The 20,690-nt window shown below is 39.8% G+C and overlaps 1 protein-coding gene across 1 annotated transcript in view; it reads right to left on the reverse strand.

Annotated features, from left to right (window-relative positions):
- Window positions 1-791: 791 nt before the first annotated feature.
- LOC141431287 (fatty acid synthase-like) overlaps window positions 792-20,690 on the reverse strand; it is a 46,090-nt gene continuing 26,191 nt past the window's right edge. Inside the window, exons 24-39 of the mRNA XM_074092401.1 lie at window positions 15,028-15,183; window positions 14,425-14,540; window positions 12,179-12,329; window positions 11,932-12,103; window positions 11,707-11,816; window positions 11,451-11,609; window positions 10,916-11,091; window positions 7,062-7,211; window positions 6,752-6,970; window positions 6,560-6,668; window positions 6,174-6,330; window positions 5,934-6,087; window positions 5,695-5,842; window positions 3,249-3,425; window positions 2,023-2,122; window positions 792-1,457 (exon numbers count right to left, since the gene is read on the reverse strand). Coding sequence (XP_073948502.1) covers window positions 811-1,457; window positions 2,023-2,122; window positions 3,249-3,425; window positions 5,695-5,842; window positions 5,934-6,087; window positions 6,174-6,330; window positions 6,560-6,668; window positions 6,752-6,970; window positions 7,062-7,211; window positions 10,916-11,091; window positions 11,451-11,609; window positions 11,707-11,816; window positions 11,932-12,103; window positions 12,179-12,329; window positions 14,425-14,540; window positions 15,028-15,183 — 2,901 coding nt within the window. The 3' untranslated portion in view covers window positions 792-810. The remainder of the gene's footprint in view (window positions 1,458-2,022; window positions 2,123-3,248; window positions 3,426-5,694; window positions 5,843-5,933; window positions 6,088-6,173; window positions 6,331-6,559; window positions 6,669-6,751; window positions 6,971-7,061; window positions 7,212-10,915; window positions 11,092-11,450; window positions 11,610-11,706; window positions 11,817-11,931; window positions 12,104-12,178; window positions 12,330-14,424; window positions 14,541-15,027; window positions 15,184-20,690) is intronic.

The following is a 20,690-nucleotide window of genomic DNA, read 5'->3' on the forward strand; positions in this document are numbered from 1 at the left end:
TCATTGCTAAAATTATTTTCTTAGGCGCTTCCACGCATGATCCCTTGCAGACGAAATATATAATTTTGTATATCTTACAACACATTATATCACTAATACTTATAAACTTATAGCATATATTCATTATATTAGGTAAACGTTACTTATATCAAACATATTTGTACTTATTGAATTATGGTCTGCGGGCGCAATTATTGCCATTTTGAACTCGCCAAAAGATGGTACGTTAATTTCAATACTTTTTAATAATTAATTGAAAACTAATATAATATCTATTGTTCTCTGTATATACTACTTACTATATATGTGTATTCAGTATTAATCGAAAGCCAATATCTTTCACATTTTTACCTACGGATCGATTCGATTCGATAAGAATTTTTCCATTACTTATACTGTAACGAAATCGAGGAATGCGGTGCCCTTTCTGTAAATGAATGGTACAATAATTAAATCTTGTATAGGTAATATAGCTTTTTAAATTGAAATACCTAAATAAGAGGGCGGAAAAATTTTCTTCCGCCCCGGACGGTTGATTCCTATTAACTCATACTACGCCACTGACAACCAAGCATAAAATAAATAAAACTTTCGTAATTTTCATCGTAATAATTTATTTCAATAAATACCACACATAAACCAACAAAAAACATTGTAATTAAAAACCGAAAATATTAAAGTCGCAGAAACACTAAACTAATAGTTTATTCTCCTACAAAATAAGTACCTACCTAATACAGAAAACGGGTACTTACAGAAAAAAATACAAGCAATGAGCGGCAATCGATATAAGTGATCGTAGAAATGTATTTATGTTTTAACTTGATCTTTGTCTACGAAATCAAGAGGATTCAGAATGTAAGTATCTAATAAGTTTTTGTTCTGGAACTCATTTAATATTTGTTGATCGAGGTTTTGGTTGATGAAGGCGGCGACGCGCAAGTCGTCGGTACAGCGCGTGAGCGGCGCGCGCAGGTCGTGCACTCGGAGCGTTTGCCGCGAGTAGCGCTGCAGCGGGTGCGGGGCGGCGGCGGGCGCGGCGGCGGCGGCGGCGGCGGCGGCGGGCGGCGGGGAGCGCAGCAGCACCACGCGCGACTGCAGCGCGCGCGGCTCGCGCTGCGCCTGCGCCCGCGCGTGCTGCCGCGCCTGCGTCACGCGCGCGTACGCCGCCTCGATGAGCGCGCGCGCGTACTGCGACGAGTGCGCCACGCGGCCGCGCAGCGCGCGCACGCTCGCCTCCACCTTCTCGCGCCAGCTGGACGCGTCGCGCAGCGCGGCCTCGAGCTGCGCGGAGCCGCCGCCGCCCATGAGCGCGCACATGTGACGCACCACCGCGTCCTGCAGCGCCTGCTCCGAGGACGAGGATTCGCTCGCGGTCGCCACACGCAGCTGCTGCTCCAGCTCCGACAGGTACTCCTCCGGCCCACCGCCCAAACAGAACACTGTGCCGGTCATCCCTGCACAATAAACAACAAAAACACCCATACACAATGCATAATGCCAAATAATGCTAATGAATGATTCACATTTTACACTTGCCACTTTTCATGTTGATTGATTCAAGCGTTAAGTACTTTGCCTACTTTCAATAGCACTGTTAATGAACTACTTAATACTTACATTCTTTTACCTTGCTTCTTCGCTACCATACATTCATGAAAGCTACGTTTAGGGACACAAGGCAATATTTCAGCTTACAAACTCCACACCCACACACTTTAACATAAACGGTTTAACTTTGAAAATGTACCTACTCGTAAAGGGTTAATCGCGTTAGTATTTATTTTGTGCATTGTTAGTGGATCCTATACATTACAATACTCTTTGGTGGATAGTTTGATCTATAATATGTGACATAGGTATTCTGCATATTAACTCGTGTGTTGCGCAGACGTACTTGTCATGCACGCGTAGTAGCGGAAAAGCAAGGTAAAATTATTGTAATCCATAGTAGGTAAATTAAAAGTTAACATTTTGAGTATTTTTTTTCGGCTTGTATATACTGGTACACGAAATTATTACCGTTATCTTCGAATATGGAGGCCATCTCCAAAGCCATCTGCACACCCATTTCGTATCCCAAAAGATAGAACTTTTTGGCACCGATTTTCTTCATGTAAATCTGTAAATTTTGACGTAGTAATGTACTTAAAACAGACATTGATATATTGTTCGAACACAATTTATTCGTTACTATTTATGCCTAGTCAAACTTTGATTTGATTCCTGGGCCATCCCATCATTATAGAAACTGCCGGCAAAAACGCTAGTGTGCACAAGCTCTTAGCCAATTCCTCACGGAACACGCAGAATTGCCATGGATAATCACATTTGGAAGAGGTCTCTAGTCATTTTCCATTTGACAGTACATACAACGAACTATTTCTCATAACTCGTTTGACGCATGTAGGTACCCGGCCAATTTGCGTAGGAGTAATAAAATTTTAAATCTGGACCGCACACAGCCATGCAATTGATTGAATGATTGCCATGCCGATCCAAAAAAACTTCCCCATTATTCCTTCCTATTTAGATAAATTACGGTATACAAAGTTGGGTTTACTTTATTGTTAAAAAAATCGTACTATGTACTATTCATATCAATTTACAACCTGGCATTTAACTACCTGGTTATGTTACGATCTTGACATTCTACTACTTGGTTATGTTACGATCTTGACATTCTACTACTTGGTTATTTTACGACCTTGACATTCCACTACTTGGTTATTTTACGACCTTGACATTCTACTACCTGGTTATTTTACGACCTTGACGTTCTACTATCTGGTTATTTTACGATCTTGACATTGTACTACCTGGACATTCTACGACCTGGGCACCTGGACATTTTTCGAATGTCGTGAATGTCATGATGATTTTGTGGAGGCCTAGGAATCAAACTGTCGGCTGTACGGTCAGCCAAATAAATCTATCAACATTAGAACAACCCTTGTCGAATGAATGTGTCGCTAAAAATGCTAAAATCGAACTTTCGTGTTGACAAAACTCGTCTTATCGACGTTGTTATTTTATAAAATGCAAACGATGACCAACTTTAAGGTGTTAGACTGCATGCGTGCGTATATTAAGCTGATCGCACCTGCTTATTTCAGGTTTTCGAATTTTGAATCAACACCATTGCTAGATACCTACTGATCAGACGTAAGTATCTTCACGATACCAGCAATACAATAGCCAGCGAAGTATTGAGCAATCATGAGGATACTCCTACAACTATAACGTACCCTGGCAAACCTCTTAGTCATCTCCTGTACTGTCTCATTGGGATTGTCAAGACCCGGCTGCAGCACGATCGCTGACACTTTCAACCGCTCACAGATCAAGCGGAAGCGGCCGTGGTGGCCTTCGAGCCCCGGTAATATACAAAGGAACGTTTGATTAGCATCAAACTCATCGTCTCTCTACAAGAAAATATATTACGTTTAGACAGTTTAAAACTTAAAAATTCATATTAAAGAGCTGATAAAAAATTTATGTATCACTAACTAAGATTTTAATTTGGTAATTTGGATTTTACGCCCAACAAAATTATTGTACCTATGACCTAAATATTCAAAATATCTAAAAACAATTACTTTGCTCACCCGCGATCTTTATAGGTAATTGTTTTGAGTTCATTGATATGGACCTCCGCAAACTAACGCCTGATTAAAATAATCCACTCAAAATAGTCGGTTGATTTTGTTGAAATAAAAAAGCTGAATTTTAAAAAACATTTTTGGAAAAAAATCGTTTGTTTTCAAAAATGTTGCTACTGTACAATAAATTACCCTGGCTCATACACTAGGCAAGGCCTGAGGACTTACTCCGAAATTCGAAAATCGTAGTTCGTATCGTACCGTCCCTCTCACTCTAGTATTAAATAGTTGGTATATAAGCGTCAGAAATACGGAACGACACGAACTTCGATTTTCGAATATCGGAGTAGCCCCGCTGTTCTGTACGTAACCAATTTGTATGTAGTGTAGGCTGCGAACAAATAATATCAGGAAGCGTAACTGCGTTATAAAGACGGAAACTGTGTCCTAACTGTGTGCATGCGCGTCATTTAATTTTGACTGACATTTGTTTTGCTTTGCGGTGAAGGAAAACATCTTGAGGAAACCTGCACAAACCTGCGAAGCAATTCAATGGTGCGTGTGAAGTTCCCAATCCGAACTAGGCCCGCGTGGGAACTATGTCCCAAGCCCTCTTGTTCTGAGAGGAGGCCTGTGCCCAGCAGTGGGACGTATATAGGCTGGGATGATGATGATGATGATTTGTTTTGAAAGTAAGTGAGCTCACGTCAAATTTTCATATTTTTGATTGTGAACAGCTCTAAATTATCATGCCAACGTGTGTTATGAAGTGGTACGGGAACGATGCAAAATTAAAATGTCCTGAGATCACTTTCCACTCGTAAGTAGTTAGGCGCAAAATTATATTTATATTCAAAAATGTTCAAATACATTATCAGTTGAAGATGGTCAGTATTATGCAAAATCAAGTCTATGGTCTATGGCTCACATAATGTAAATGACAGTTTCCTCACCCCTCGTCATACTTTCTTCTTTCCTGTATCGCCCAAACAATAGGTAGCTACAAACAGTCATTATTTTTCTGACAGCTGAACTAAAATAAACCACCAGTATTGAAAGTTTTTCGTTGATTTTTGTTATAATTTTTTTTCATGATTTTTAGTGTGAATAATATAAGATGCAATACTTAATGTCAACTGCTCGTCACCTTTTACAAAAGATTGGTTTTTCCGATGCAGAGACGTTAATTATTGAAGAGTCGTGGTGTTTCACCACCCGTTCCACTTCACCATACTATACATTACGAGGAGTATAAATTGCTTAGCAACTGTGTTAAAATAATTACAATTAAACCCGAGAAAAACTTGTTATTGAGTAGTATCTAACTCCGGTGGTCAACTGTGGTCTTCACTTGTCTTTATCATTAGTTCCTCTTCACCAAATGATGATGTTCAAGAGCAAATGCACGAGTTACTACTAAATATATAGAAAATACCATAGGTGCCCCTACAATATTTGAAAAGTTCCCTCGATTTCCTTAGGATCCAGTCATCCGATCCTGATTTCATGCCTATGGGAACTAATTGGAGTATTCCTATACAAACGTTTTTTTTTTTTCAAATCGATTCTTAAGGAAATGACGGAGCACTGAGGTAACAACCAAAAAAATACAACTGAATTGATAACCTCTTCCTGTAAATCGCTTAAAAAAAGAAACTGTCATTATCAATATATGACACGTCATTGAAACGTTAGATGTAATGTAAGGTAAGAAGTGATTCGTTTGAACATCAGGTTGTCATCTGACATTGCATCACGCGAGCCAACCAATCCCTGCATTCTTTCTGAATTTTAACCAAGCAACCTCTAAATTGATTCGTATTTGAATCATAAGTCGTTTTGGTTTTAGGTATGGCCACTTTTTGTATGGAATTTGTTCTGAGTTACGCTTCCTGATATTATTTGTTCGTAGAGTGTAGGTTAACAAGTGTAAGGCGGAAAGTCAATACAATTTGCCATATTAAGTAAAATTTGCAATAATCAATAATTTTGTATCTATTTTTACCCCTTTATGGGGGGTTGCACTTTATCGAGCCCCATGCGGTAGGTATTTTAACTTCGATGATTGCAAATTACAAAGCCATTAACCGACCTGATTACTATTTGATGATTGCGTTAGCAAGGACACCATATCAGTCGTGGCCAGTAGTTCATCAGGATCGACATACGAGAATATGGCACCCAAGCCTTTTTTTGGCGAGTAATTTGATTCTTTTAACATTTCTTCAATATCTCGTATCCTAAAATATAACAGTATGTATGTACGTCATCATATTATATTATATCTCAGTAAATTGAATTGTTGGGTAGATACTATCACCAAACACTTACTTCTGTATTGACAGGAAAGGTACTTGTTCTTTATCGATTGAAATATTATGCTTGAACCTCAGTAAGGAAGATACATCTTTTGCATTATCAGTAGCCATGCCTAGATCTTTCAATGTGGCACTTTCAGCGATATCTTCATCTGATAAGTTTAACGCTGGAAGGAAAAAGGTGGTAAAATATTAGTGGTCCGGGGTGTCGGTAAGTAAATTTAAAAAATTTCAAGCATTGTTTTGTACCCACCGGCTGCTGTAAGTATTTGTTTTAGAAGTGAACTCGTTTCTTTTTCCATGAGAGTGTGAGCAAAAATCACAGGTTGTAATGATCGTAAACCTTGCTCTATTGCATTTGTGATTTTGCGATAGTTGACCGTGCTTGACCATTGTCCGCTGACGTCGACCTAATAACAGATACCTATAATATATTATACGTTTGTATCATACTACTCGTAGTTAAACCTATAAACCTTTTGAATCCTATGTGTTTCTAAAATTATTTATAGTAATTGAGTGATTGTAACCTATTATAAGCTACTTTTTTCTGGAATCATGATAACTTGTATAGTTTTCGTATGCACTGTTTGTAGAGACCCTTTGTATCGCTTGTGTCAATTGGTATCACTATCCTACCTTTGTTAGCGTTGGCACAGAAAACAACATGGCAGGTAATTGGTCTTTTGAACGTGTGAGGCATATTTGTTCTCCAACAGAGGTGTCAGAATTTACCACTGCAAAATATCTGCAATTAGAGAGAAAAATATAAACATATATACAGCACAAATATTAAATTCATACATAATATTAAATTTGTCAAAACCGTACCTCAGTGATGGACACAATTTTCTTGACGCGGCGTCCAGGTTCGCAACCAAAGACTGGAAAACATGTCTTTTTTGGTCTGTGAGGCTGTGACCAATCAATATGAATATTCCCTCTACGGAACCCATGGTCAGACTTTCATTCAGCAAATTAAATGCGGATTTATTGTCCGAAAGATCTTCTGATGATATTTTGACTTTCACGTTAAATTTTTGCCATGACCTGTGATAGGAAATGGGAATTGTTATAGTTTTTATTTCACAGCCTGAAGTACTAACTATAAACTGTTTGTTATTTATTCATTTATTAGTACTTGAGTGCAAGGCTAAAGCGCGCTGAAGATGCTATGGAGTGCAGATGTAGGATCCTGGCTCCTCGCTTCACCAGTCTGTCAGCTAGCTGAAGCGTGAACCCCTCATCGTCACTTAGCACGAGGTGGCAATTGTCAGCAGAGCAAACGATCCTGTAATTTTATATAGTTATGTTTGAATATACCTACTCATGTAAAATTTCAGCTTTCTTACAATAGCGGTCATTTAGCTGAGCCGTAGATGGACGGACATAGCAACACTATACCTTAAAACCTTAAACACCTTGTTTAAATGCTTACATTCATTAGCCCCTGTTTAGTGTACTTACATATAGTTGAGAATCTGACAGTAATTTCTAACCTCGTACCTACGTCTGTTACGAACCGGTCAGCTGTTCACGCTAGCTATAAACACTGTCTTTATTACCTTTTTTGCACTGTTTTATCATACAACTAGGCTACTTCGTACTACCTGGTCTTGCTTGTCACTCTCTTGGTCTCCTCACAACTACTTCGTATTTCACTTATTAACCACCTCACTTCACTGCTTTTTATGCTTGGTATATACCTAGTTGCGTTGCGGTTAGTTTCAGGTGCGATGGAGTCATTGTGGGTTACCTGATCTCAAAATGTCCAGCTCAGTACCTATCAACTCGATATCAAACTGAACGCAGCTCTAAAGAACTCAAGCAGTCTAAGGCTACCTGCGAACAGCTACTTCGGGAACGTGACGATATGATAACGTCGATAAGCCAAAAGCTACTAGAAATACAGGGAAGCTTAAAGATCCATCTTACACTGTCTGAATAAACCAAAAAATCGTTTCTGGGAAATTGCATAACGTTTTTATAATAAAATTCCAAAAAAATATTACAAATTAAATGGATACACAATTCAGATCTATTGTCACGAAGACATTAATATTTAACGCGTATTATAAAGTTAATGATTATATCATGGTATGTTTGGAAATAATTCCGACCCGCATTGGCGATCCCTTCAATAGCGAATCTACTGTGTTAGAAATAAAGTTGTGTTAAATATTTGTGATGTATAGATATCATTTAATAATATTGTAAATCTGTTTAAAAAATTTATATCCATACTTCCATACTTCCATACTTTCCATACTTTATATTATAAATGCGAAAGTAACTCTGTCTGTCTGTCTGTCTGTTACGCTTTCACGTCTAAACCGCTGAACCGATTTTGATGAAATTTGGTACAGAGATAGAATAGACCTTGGGAAAGAACATAGGCTACCTTTTATCGCGAAAAAGAGGCTTTAAGGGGTTAAAATAGGGGATGAAAGTTTAAATTTTAGAAGTTCGTCGCTGTCAAAGATAAAACTATGAAACTTGGCATTTAGGCACTTAATAAGAAATCCATAATATTATATTATAAATGCGAAAGTAACTGTCTGTCTGTCTGTTACGCTTTCACGTCTAAACCGCTGAACCGATTTTGATGAAATTTGGTACAGAGATAGAATAGACCTTGGGAAAGAACATAGGCTACCTTTTATAGGCTTTAAGGGGTTAAAATAATGAAAGTTTATAGAATCAAAGATAAAACTATGAAACTTGGCATTTAGGCACTTAATAAGTACCTACTATATATATAATATTATAAATGCGAAAGTAACTCTGTCTGTCTGTCTGTCTGTCTGTCTGTCTGTTACGCTTTCACGTCTAAACCGCTGAACCGATTTTGATGAAATTGGGTACAGAGATAGAATAGACCTTGGGAAAGAACATAGACTACCTTTTATCGCGAAAAAAAGGCTTTAAGGGGTTAAAATAGGGGGTGAAAGTTTATATGGTAGAAGTTCGTCGCTGTCAAAGATAAAACTATGAAACTTGGCATTTAGGCACTTAATAAGAAATCCATACTATATATATACTATATATACTATATACTATATATACTATATATACTATATACTATAATATACTATATACTATAATATACTATAATATTATAAATGCGAAAGTAACTCTGTCTGTCTGTCTGTTACGCTTTCACGTCTAAACCGCTGAACCGATTTTGATGAAATTTGGTACAGAGATAGAATAGACCTTGGGAAAGAACATAGACTACCTTTTATCGCGAAAAAGAGGCTTTAAGGGGTTAAAATAGGGGATGAAAGTTTATATGGTAGAAGTTCGTCGCTGTCAAAGATAAAACTATGAAACTTGGCATTTAGGCACTTATAAGAAATAAGTCTATATTTGTTTGAGCTTTTTTGAAAATTCGACCTGTGAGGGGGAAATAGGTTTATGTGGAAGGTCGTCATTATCGAAGATAAATCGATGAATCTTTATTAAACTTGCCATTCCGGCACATGAAAAGAGATAAATAGATATTTGTTCGCACGTTTTTTAAAATTATTCGTGTGAGGGGGTGAAATAGGGGATGAATGTTTATATGGAAGATCGTCATTGTCGAAGATAAATCGATGGTTCTTTATGAAACTTGGCATTTGGGTACGTGATAAGAGATAAACAGATATTATAACGCGCGTTTTTAAAATTTCTTCCTGTGAGGGGGTGAAACAGGGGATGAAACTTTATATGGAAGATCGTCATTGTCGAAGATAATTCGACGGTTTTTTATGAAACTTGGCATTGGGCTACTTATAAGAAATAAAAAGATATTTGTTCAAGCGTTTTTGAAAATTTTACCTGCGAGGGAATGTTAGCAGAGGGGATGATGCAGTGTTAGTAGAGCCTTCTAAGCTCATAGGCAAAATGTACTCAATGTGGGGTCATTTTAGATGGCGTATTCACATAGACAGTCAGACATGAAAAATTATGATTTTCAGATTTTTCTTATTAATTGTGCTAAAAGAGCTACCTTTATGCAAAATTCCAAGTTTCTAGGACAGCCGGAAGTACCCTATAACTTTTTCTGTTAAGGCAATTGGTTTGGAAACACCTTTTAAATGACTGTAGCTTTTGATTGCCTTGACTTAGAGGTTTGATAGACGGACGGACGGATAGCAAAGTAATCCTATAAGAGTTCCATTTTTTCCTTTTTAGGTACGGAACCCTAAAAAACATTTGCTCCGGCGCTTTTCAAATTTCAACCTATTTACTTGAAAATATGGGGATGAAAGTTCTTAAGGAATTCCAAACAAATTACTACATATAAGTATATTTATCGGAAATATGTGTAGCTATGCTTAGTAAAAATGCCGTCTTAATTATAATCCTACCCTTCTAACTTACAATAAAGGACGTAAGGTGTGAAGAGTTCACTATGAAGAATTAGTCCTTTTGTGTTGGCAGGGTAGAATACACGTCGTATTGCTAAATTGTAGCTACCCGCAAAGTATTTATGTTTTACCAAAGAACATCGGGTGGATGGATGGAAGAACAAAAAAAAATAGTTTATATTTATAGCAATGTATTAAAATAGTTTATTTTCGGTAAACCGTAGAAATTTCTATGTACTATTATTGGCAGAATAGGTATCCTAAATAAATTAAATACTTCCCAAAATTACTATTCCACGCGGACGAGGTCGCGGGCAAAAGCTAGTATTGAATAATATTTAAAACTCATATATATAGCACAACGAAAAATAAAGAAGTATGCAATAAGTAAGAACCTTAGGTTCCTATGGATACCATACATAACCCAAGCGTTATCATTCTGAGTGGAGCCTTGTGCACCACAGTGGGGTGTTTATAGCCTGAAGACGACAACGACGCTTATTGCGACTAACTACAGCGAATCCACTGCGTACATTCTTTCTTCTGTCCGAAACAAAGATTAAATAAATAATATGACACCGCCTGTTCTAACGTTGGCGGCAACGAGAGTGGCCGTGGACGTGGGTGATGTTTGACGTACCTGGGTTGCGCCGGCAGCGGCGGCGTCGGCTGCAGGCGCAGCAGCACGCGGCCGCGGTGGCGGCTGGCGGCCAGCAGGCGGAACGCGCGCGGCGCCTCGTGCGGCGCGTACGCCACGCGGGACAGCGGACGCACCACGCCGCGGCTTATACCCTCCGATATCAGCGACTGCAGTTCCTGAAATTGTAATGGTACTAACTAATTAATGGTACTTCTAGTACTTCTCTCCTCGTCATCACCATAACGCTTTTGGTTGCGCTTGTAATCGAATATTATGACGTCATTTTCACCCACTTTTAATATTGTTGGTTTGACATTTATGCAACTTAGCAATTTTGAGTAGTTCTGTTGAAAATACAATAATATGATACCATCGAGCTGATCTGATGTGGGAGCTATAGGCACTAGAACTACATTCCGCTGACGTTGGTATCACCATTGTATTTTTCAATGTAGGCAATACAATACCAATTGGCATGACATAGATAATTATATGCATCTTGAGATTTATTAAATTAAATAAAAATAATTCTTACCTTTGATGTTTTGTCGTCATTAAAAATAGAAGAGAAATCGAGGCGCTGGTATGACCTTTCATAAGTCAAGTAATGCATTCCAAATGAGAAGTTTTCATTTCGTTTCAGTTGGTCAATATCTAACGTAACTCCTTCGGGTGAACAGCATGACAAATACGCCTGTAATTTTTTTTAAATTTAATGTTACAATTTAAATACGGCAGTGTAAGAGAATTATAATACTTCTAGTTTAACCATTAATAACAACAATTCTTACATTCTTAGATTCTCCTTTCCCGCAAATGACTACTTCGCATCCTTGGCCGTGAGTCGCACTTAGTACTGCATCCGCAAAAGTGTGATCTCTACTGCATATTACGTTATCGGCTAAAATGAATAAGCTAATTTGACAAAAAATACATGTCACTATATTTATCATACAGCCATAATGATGTATTTGCGGGATAGACAAATTTTGTTCTAGTGATTTGCATTTACGTACCTTTTAATTGTGGAAATAGTTTCAGCAAAAAGCGTTTTTTTAGCATATCACTGACAACCACGAAAACACGGCACTCAATGTGAAGTGCTAAGGCAATAAGGGCTTGTCCTGTTGCACCTGCACCACCGCTGATCAAAATTACCATACAAGGCATCAGTTGGGTTTTAATGGCCTATAATAATAAATAATAAAATCATACACTGGCGAAATCACTTCAACGAATCAGTTGTTCGAAGCTTCTGCTTACGAGGCAGTAATAGGCGTGCGCGTAGGGCAGCGGCACGGTGGCGGCGTCCTCGAGGCTCCAGTGCTCCGGCACCGGCCACAGCAGCTCCGGCCGCGCCGCCACGCGGTCGCTCAGCGCGCCGCCGCGCACCAGCCCCATCACGCGCTCGCCGCTGCAGACACAACACACCACTACTGTACTAACTACTTACACAAAAACTCAAAATGGGAGTCAATCATAAAAATAACCTTATATTTAGTTAAATAACTTGAGTGAAATTTCGAAAAACGAAAGCGATCGCAGCACTTGATGAGGCCAAAAGTGGAAACTTAGCCGTCCAAGTTGGGCGGGGTCAGGTTTTTTCATTGTTAGTTTGCGACCGGTCCCCAACTGGATCGGGTCTGCCCCTATATTAATTGCCTGTCCGGCGGTTAACTTGGCGAATGGTCTGGGGTGGAGCTCACAGATGGAATGACATCCCCGACAAGACTGTTTGGACTCCTTCCCGTGGTTGCCGCCCGTTAACTGCCCGATTCTGCCGTAAAAAGCAGGTAGAACCAAAATAAACAGTCGCATCCTGAAACATCAGTTATCCTCCCATCCCACTCATCCCGTACAATCAGCTGCAGGCGATGACGTGGCCTGTCGCCGCGGGCATCATATCTGAAATAATAGGATACGAAGCCGTAGAATGCCACCTGCGTGTTTGTGCCGTGCGCGGGGACCCGTACGGATGGAGAACACACCATAATGGTGAGACCTATCATACTGTATGGGTGCCTCGCCTGGTGGCCTAGCTAGGGCACAACTAAGCACATGTAGGAATCTACTGGCTAAAATCCAGAAAACGGCCTGCATGACTATCACAGGGGCGTTCAAAACAACGCCGACAGCAGCAATGGAAGTCTTACTGGACCTACCACCACTGCATATTGCTATAGAATCCGAAGCGCGTAAGTTGTTGCACAAAATGAAAATGTACCTACGGCCTGTGGAACGATTCCGCTCCGAGGACGAAGCACACTAAAATGGAACAAAACAAATACCTTGATAGTATAACGGCGATGGGTTGCGACAAAATGCAACTAAAGTACATATTCCGAAGGAACTTCAAGGTACAAGGGCTGAATGGGCAGAAAGAAGGACTGACACTGTGAAAATTCATGGTATACGGATGGATCTAAAATGAAATCCGGCACAGGAGCCGACATTCATGCCAAAGACTTCAAGAGTAGCGTAATCATGGGAAATTATGCAACCGTCTTTCAAGCAGAGACGTATGCAATTATCTCCTATGCGCAGGAGAATATAGATAGGAAGGTAGAAAAAAAAAAATATACTCAGTGAGAGTCAAGCAGCTCTAAAGGCACTCACATCGCCAAAGGTTGACTCAAGACTGATCTTTAAGACTGGTTTGGATCCCAGGACACAGAGGCTTCATCGGAAATGAAGAAGCAGATAAGCTAGCAAGGGAAGGGTCAATGAACAAAAACATAGGGCCCGAACCGTATGCGGGACTTTCACAGGGAACCATAAAGATGCCATAAACCATAGAACCAGGGAACCTAGAGGAACATAGAGGGGAAAGATGGAAATCACTGGAAGGTCTAAAGCATTCAAAACGATTCATCGAAAATGTCAGCGCAAGCTGGACTAAATTACTCTGGACACTCAGTAGGAAACAACTCCGACATATCGTCGGGGCATTTACAGGTCACTTCGATACTAAACACATACTAGTACAGATGGGACTACAGGACAATGAAGTTTGTAGAATGTGTGGCGAGGAAGACGAAACAATGGAACACATTATGTGTGAATGTGACGCCCTCGCCAGATTAATAATGAGACTCTTTGGCGACGGATACCCTGACTTTAAGGCACTACCGCTACGTCAAATCATCCAATTTATGGGCGAGGTGATAAAGGCAATAAAGTAAGTACGAAGGAGGGGTAATTACACAAAAGATCCCTACGGGTCGAAGTGTATCCGCAAGGACCCCTAACAATAAGATAAGATAAGATAGCCGTCCAAGTTACCGCTTTTGGCCAGTGTTTCGGACTTTATTTTCCTTTAAAATAAGATGGCATTAAGAAGGGTCATGGGTAAACTGATGTTTTATTGATTTCCAACACCGAATTGGAAATCAGATCAAAGAATAAAAGGTGTAGCTGCTGTGAAAAGAACACTGAAAGTGTGAATTTTAACCCTTGTTTAAGTTTTGTGAAAATGTGAAAAATTTAGTTTTATTATTGATATTGCTTACTCCTTAGTCGTGCCACTGAAATCCATCCCAAATAAACTTTCGCCACTAATACTATCGTTTTGCATCTCCCCGGTCGCTCTCTGGGCATCGGCTGCATTTAATCCAGCAAAATGAACCTGTCAACAATGAGTAATTGAATATTACTTGAATGTACTTGCACTTGGTTGATCTATGTACATAGGTTTGACTAACTGTTGTCCGTAGGAATATTGCATTTTTGGGGGTTAATGATTGTACATTTTATAAGTATCCTGTGTTATTCGTTGAAAATCAATTTTTGCTTTGATAGAATCTTTTTTTTTTTAATTAGCTTAGTAGTTCAATTACAAACAAACGCACAATCACAACGATTCTCGTAACTATCCGGGATTTAATCGCGAGAATTCTTTATTGATATTTAACATTATCTCGACGTTTTTACCACTTTGCAGCGGACGTACGGTAACAAGTAGACCTGGGTACTATTAATAATTATGCGTAAAAATTACAAAAGTTTATAAATAATTTTATCTTAAGTATAAGTACTTACCTAATACCTATTACATAAGAAATTAAAATGAAAATGTATGGTAAAACATTTATCATTACATTTTACATACAAACCTTGACGGGTACTCCGGGGCTTGCGGCGTCTACACAAGATGCTTCCACCCAGTGCAATGATTCCAGGTCTCCAACTCGGGCGCTCTTTAATGTTATTCCACTAGTTGGGTTCGAATTTTGTTGAAGATTTACAAAATATTCACCTCCCAATTCCCCCTTAAACAAATGTAATAAAACTAAATTGCGATTTGCGATAGATAAAAAGTTTTAGGTAGGTATCCAAGTAAACTAATTAGTTATAGTACTGAGAGATAGACCGACAAGTGAGTCCTGGGGCAAGAGGGGCAAATTTACAAATTGTTGGCAACACATTTTAGATAAAAATATCTGCGATAATTGCGTAAAAGGGGGCTGTCACATGCGTGCAAACATTTTACATTGTGAAAATTAAATGTTTGCATATAAACAAAAGTGGGGATTGAATCGAATCGAACGTGTAATCAAAGGTTCTTGCGTCGTAAGTAGTCGTAATGTGCGTCAAATGTCAACAAAGATCATTTTCACCTCAGCACCTCAAACAGGCAGCTATTGCTATGAGAAATCAGGGAGCAAAATCGCATTTTGCTCACTCCGTGAGACAAAGTAACTATTTAATTATTTTTTTAAATACTGAATACAGTGTTGGGTCTACTCAATAAATTCCAAATATTTGAATTTTACTATGATCTGTCATTTTACTTTAACACGAAAAAAGCGAGAGATAGGATCAAATGTGTTGATTACAATCTTAAATTATTTTTTTGGTATTAAAAATGTTGCGTACTTTCTTCTATTTTTAATGTCTTTCTTTATTTGTTTCGCATCGTTTAGCACATACAAATTATTCATTCTTATTTCTAAACGTTATTCTTAATTTGTAACTGGAATGATGCAATTTGATTTCCGAACGAAGCGCCGCGACAGTGCTGCCCTCCTACGGCGGTTTAATATATGGCTGTTATTAGCAAGCAACTTCGAATGGCGGCACGCACGTCCCTAGAAATTAATTCGTTTCTGTTCTTCTTACAATTTCTCCTGAAATCCTGAAAGCTTCATTAGCACCGCAGTGTTTATATCTGACCAGTTCAGCCAGTGACCTATGGAGTGACAGACGGGGGCCCCCAGGAAACCATCAGCTCGTCGAATTTGGTGAGTTCGGATATTGTATTATTCCAGGCTCCTTCATATCATTTATTTCTTTCTTACATAAAGAGTTGATCCATTCGAACCGGATAGGATCGATATATTGTGTGTGCTAATAGTTTCAATTACATTACGTACTTAATTTACGAGTACAATACGATAACATTTTCTAGAAAGTACCGACTTGCTACCGTCTTTGAAGGGTGTTTTCTAAGATAAGTTCCGATTTAACTATTGATATTCCACCTAAGACTCTTTTTATAAGTGGTTAGGTAATCAATTAAATCATTATTTCCGAGTGTTACATCGTAATTCTCAATTTCCATTTTTTATTTCGAACACCGTGCGGGTAACTCGCTTGCTGCCTGCCACGACGGCGCCTAGTCTAGCGTATAAGCGCGACGCCTGAGTTTACGTGCTTATTTCGGTATTCTAGCATTTTCGTGCTTAATACTATTTCATTTCAATATTATAATAATAAGAGTGTTCTTTCGAGCATTACATATATTTGCGCACTACGTGGTAAATAATTAATTATTATTGTAATATTACTGCCGCTCCAGTTCCAATTTCAAATTTCATTTTTTTTCAGTTTTGTGACGCAAATATTTCGCCACTAAAATTATAATATCTGCATAGTAGTGAGTGATAAATAAATACGCATTATTGCGTAATAATATTTTCAACTAACAAATACATTTATGTTAATTGTTCTTATTAGATTTCATACGCTATGGAGATCGAGCAATTATATTTCGAGCGAGACATTCAATTGAATACTTTACAAAAAATGGCAGATTGTTCTGAATCAGAAGAAATGCAATTTCGTTGTAGAATAAAATAATTAAATTCAATTAAAAAAGAATTTCTTAAAATTCAGGTCAAAATTGAAAAATCTTTAGCTAAAAGTAATAGTTTTTCTAAGGAGGAACAGCTGACTTTTCGCAATAAGTTCGATGATTTATACTATCAGGTTCAAGTGGCAGCAGACACTTACAAGATTTTGCAGCGTCGCAGTAGTCAGACCGGCAACAATAGTGATAATAAAGACAGTGTCATGTCGCATTGTTCCGCGGGCGAGCTTGCCTCCGCTGCCGTTACCGTCATTTTGTGGGCAGCCCACTGAGTGGGCTGCGTACTACGATTTATTCAAATCACTTGTCCACGACAATGCCGACCTGACAGATGTGCAGAAGTTTAGGTATTTGTGGCTAACGTTAAAAGGCGAACCTTACAACCTGATAAAATCACTTCCCATTACAGACGCTAATTATACTATCGCTGTAAGGATTTTGAGCAATAGGTACGAGAATAAACGGATTATTGCTACGAAACATTTCGACCACATTTTCGACCTGGAACCTCTTACTGATAAAAATACCTACGTTGGTTTACGTAATCTTTTAAATGTTTTTCAAGAAAACTTAACAGCACTCAGTGCCTTAAACCTGCCTATTCCGGAATGGAGTTTTATTCTTTTGAATATTTTGTTGCGAAAAATGTCTCCCATCCCAACATTCGTCGACGTTTTGAACTATCCTTGTCATCGTCTTCGGAGATGCCCGATTATAGGGAATTACTTGAGTTCCTAAGGCGTGAGCTGACCGCTCACGAGGTGATGTTAGGCACGGCCGGCGGCCCGTCTGGGGGCACGCGGCCGCTCGCCGCCGCGCGCCGCCACTGCGGCAGCTTTTCTTTCGCGCGCAGTCGGACAATAGAACCTCGCCCGCGCGCAATCGCTCGTTTTCTAATGTTTCTACGAAAGAAAACCCACCCCGGTCGGTACAATTTAACGTCGAGTCTTCGACTACTGGTTCGTCGAAATCGAACAAAATATGCATATTTTGCAAATCACACATTTTAAATAAATGTGAAGATTTTCTTAAACAACCAATTAATGACCGTAAGCGCTTTATCAGTGAACACAAAGTGTGTATCAACTGTCTTCACGTCGGACACGACATTAAAAGTTGTATTTCGAGATTTTCGTGTAAAATTTGTTTGCAACGTCACCATTCCTCGTTACACGAAGACGGGCAAGCGCCGCACTCGTGTTCGCCTCCGGCACTCCCACACCCACACGCTGCGGCCGCGACCCCCGCGACGCCTAGTGTTATATACCTCTTTAGGCATGACTGACAAGTCTGACGTTTGACATGTAATTTTGATTTCGATTCCATTGAAATACATGAATTGATTTGCATCTAAGCAATGTTTTAATGAATATACTACAAATTGGCGACGATGGACGAACTCACACGACTACACAGAACACGTGCATCGATACGCGGCCAGTTGACGAAGCTGGAAAACCAACTTATACAAATTGACGGAAATTTTACTGAATACGAAGCCAACATAAGACTCGCAAACTTAGAAAATTATGAAAAGAAATTCGATCAGGTACAGTCAGACATCGAATGTCAAAACGAAACGGAATTCGAAGCTGAAATCGAACAGAGGTACAATACACAAGAACAAATTTTACAACTGAAACTGAAACTACAAGCACTACGCCCCGCGCCACCCGCCGCGGCGCCGTCGACGCTGTTCGCCACTCCGCGCAGCGAGGGCGCGCCCGACGCGACCGCCTCAACCTCAAGCTCACCCAGAATTAATTTCCAACCTTTCCAAGAAAAAGAAACGTTTAAAAATTTTGTAAATCGGTTAGAAATGTACATACAACTACATAATTACAACGACCTGCCTACAAAAACTCTGATGCTATTATCTTCTTTACCACGGAACTACTCCAGAAGGCGTACGACCTCTGTTCACCTTCAGACCCACGCGATCTAGAGTACGAGGTACTTATCAAAACCTAACAGAGTATTTAGACCCCAAACCGAGTATTTGGGCGTGCCAGCATAAATTTATATCACGAATGCGAGAAGTTGATGAATCTGTAATGACATACACATCAGAACTGAAGCGCTTAGCACAAGATTGTGAATTTACATGCGACAACTGCAAGAAATCTATCTGCAACAACTTTTTAACATTACAGTTTATCCGAGGACTACGCGACAGCGACATAAAAACAAAGATTTTAGAGAAGCAAACCGTAACAAATTTTGTCGACCTAGTTCGTACCGCGACTGCAATAGAACTAGCAAAATTGGATAGCGAGTTCATAACACAATCATCCAAAAGCAGCTATCAAGTAAATACCCGGTCCAAGAATCGAACGACGAACAATAAGGTACCTCTATCTATACGAGACTTACGAGGCAAATGCTTTCGTTGCGGAAGCACCGATCACCGCGCACACGACTGCAAATGCATCAACGACGTCTGCAACAAATGTCAACGTAAAGGACACGTGGCACGAGTTTGTTTACAACCAGCGAAGACTAACTACCAAATTGAAACAGAAAATTCACCAACGTTACAAGAAACGTACACAGACGGCACCATCGATCGGCGCCATGTGGAGCAATGTTTTAATGAATATACTACACCTAGCATGACGCACTGCGGCACGCGCGCGCACACGCCGTGCAACGTGTTGCTCACCACGGCTGTTGTCGACATCCGCTCTGCGGCGCCCGCGCCGGCGCCCTGCGCCCCTATTGCCGTGCGGGTTCTTGTGGATCAGGGTTCTCTGGCTACGCTTATTGCAGAGTCTTGTGTTCAGCGTCTGAGTTTACGACGTTTTCATGCTGCGTCTGACTTAACAGTTACAGGAATAGGTGACAAGGATCAAAAATCTCGTGGCTACGTCTTGGTCGAGGTGACGCCTCGTGGTAAACACGAGCCCAAGTTGTTAATCGAAGCGCATATTTTGCCTAAAATCACAAGTTACGTGCCCAATGTCAACTTTTCGGTTGAAAACCTTCCGCATTTGCGAAATTTGACCCTCGCTGACCCTGAGCTCCATTCGTCGCGTCCTATAGAACTCTTTCTTGTTGGGATCTGATTACACAGGTAGTGTCTTGCTTCAGGACAACGTTGTCAGACCTCCTGGAACTCCTGTCGCTATAAACAGCATTTTCGGTTATTTATTGAATGGTCGGCTTCCTGCGAGGGACACGAAGTTTCAGTTACATGTCGGTGTCAATTCATGTCAGAGTCAGAGTGATTTCGCCCTTCAAAGATTCTGGGAATTAGAGTCCTTACCAGAAGTGAAACCGCTGACGCCAGACGAGGCTAGGTGTGAGTCAATTTTCATACAAACTCATTCGAGAGATGAAACTGGCAAATTTACTGTTGCTCTTCCTTTCAAGCCCGACGCCCCTCCCTTAGGCGAGTCGCGTGACATTGCTCTTTCGCGTTTAATCAAGCTGGAACAGAGGCTTGAGCGCAATCCTGACTTGAAGTCAGAGTATGTTAAATGCCTCCAAGAGTACATTGACCTCGGTCACATGGAGCTAGTTGATGAGTCTTTGATACCTACGTCGAAGCCCTACTATATTCCTCACCACTTAAGTCTTCAAGTACCACAACTTAAGTCCGTGTGGTATTCGATGCCTCGTGTAAAACCACTAGTGGCCGTTCCTTAAACGAGAATCTTCTCATAGGACCGAAACTGCACCAAGATA

This window comes from Choristoneura fumiferana, chromosome 9, assembly GCF_025370935.1.
Source record: "Choristoneura fumiferana chromosome 9, NRCan_CFum_1, whole genome shotgun sequence".
In the NCBI taxonomy this organism is placed as follows: domain Eukaryota; kingdom Metazoa; phylum Arthropoda; class Insecta; order Lepidoptera; family Tortricidae; genus Choristoneura; species Choristoneura fumiferana.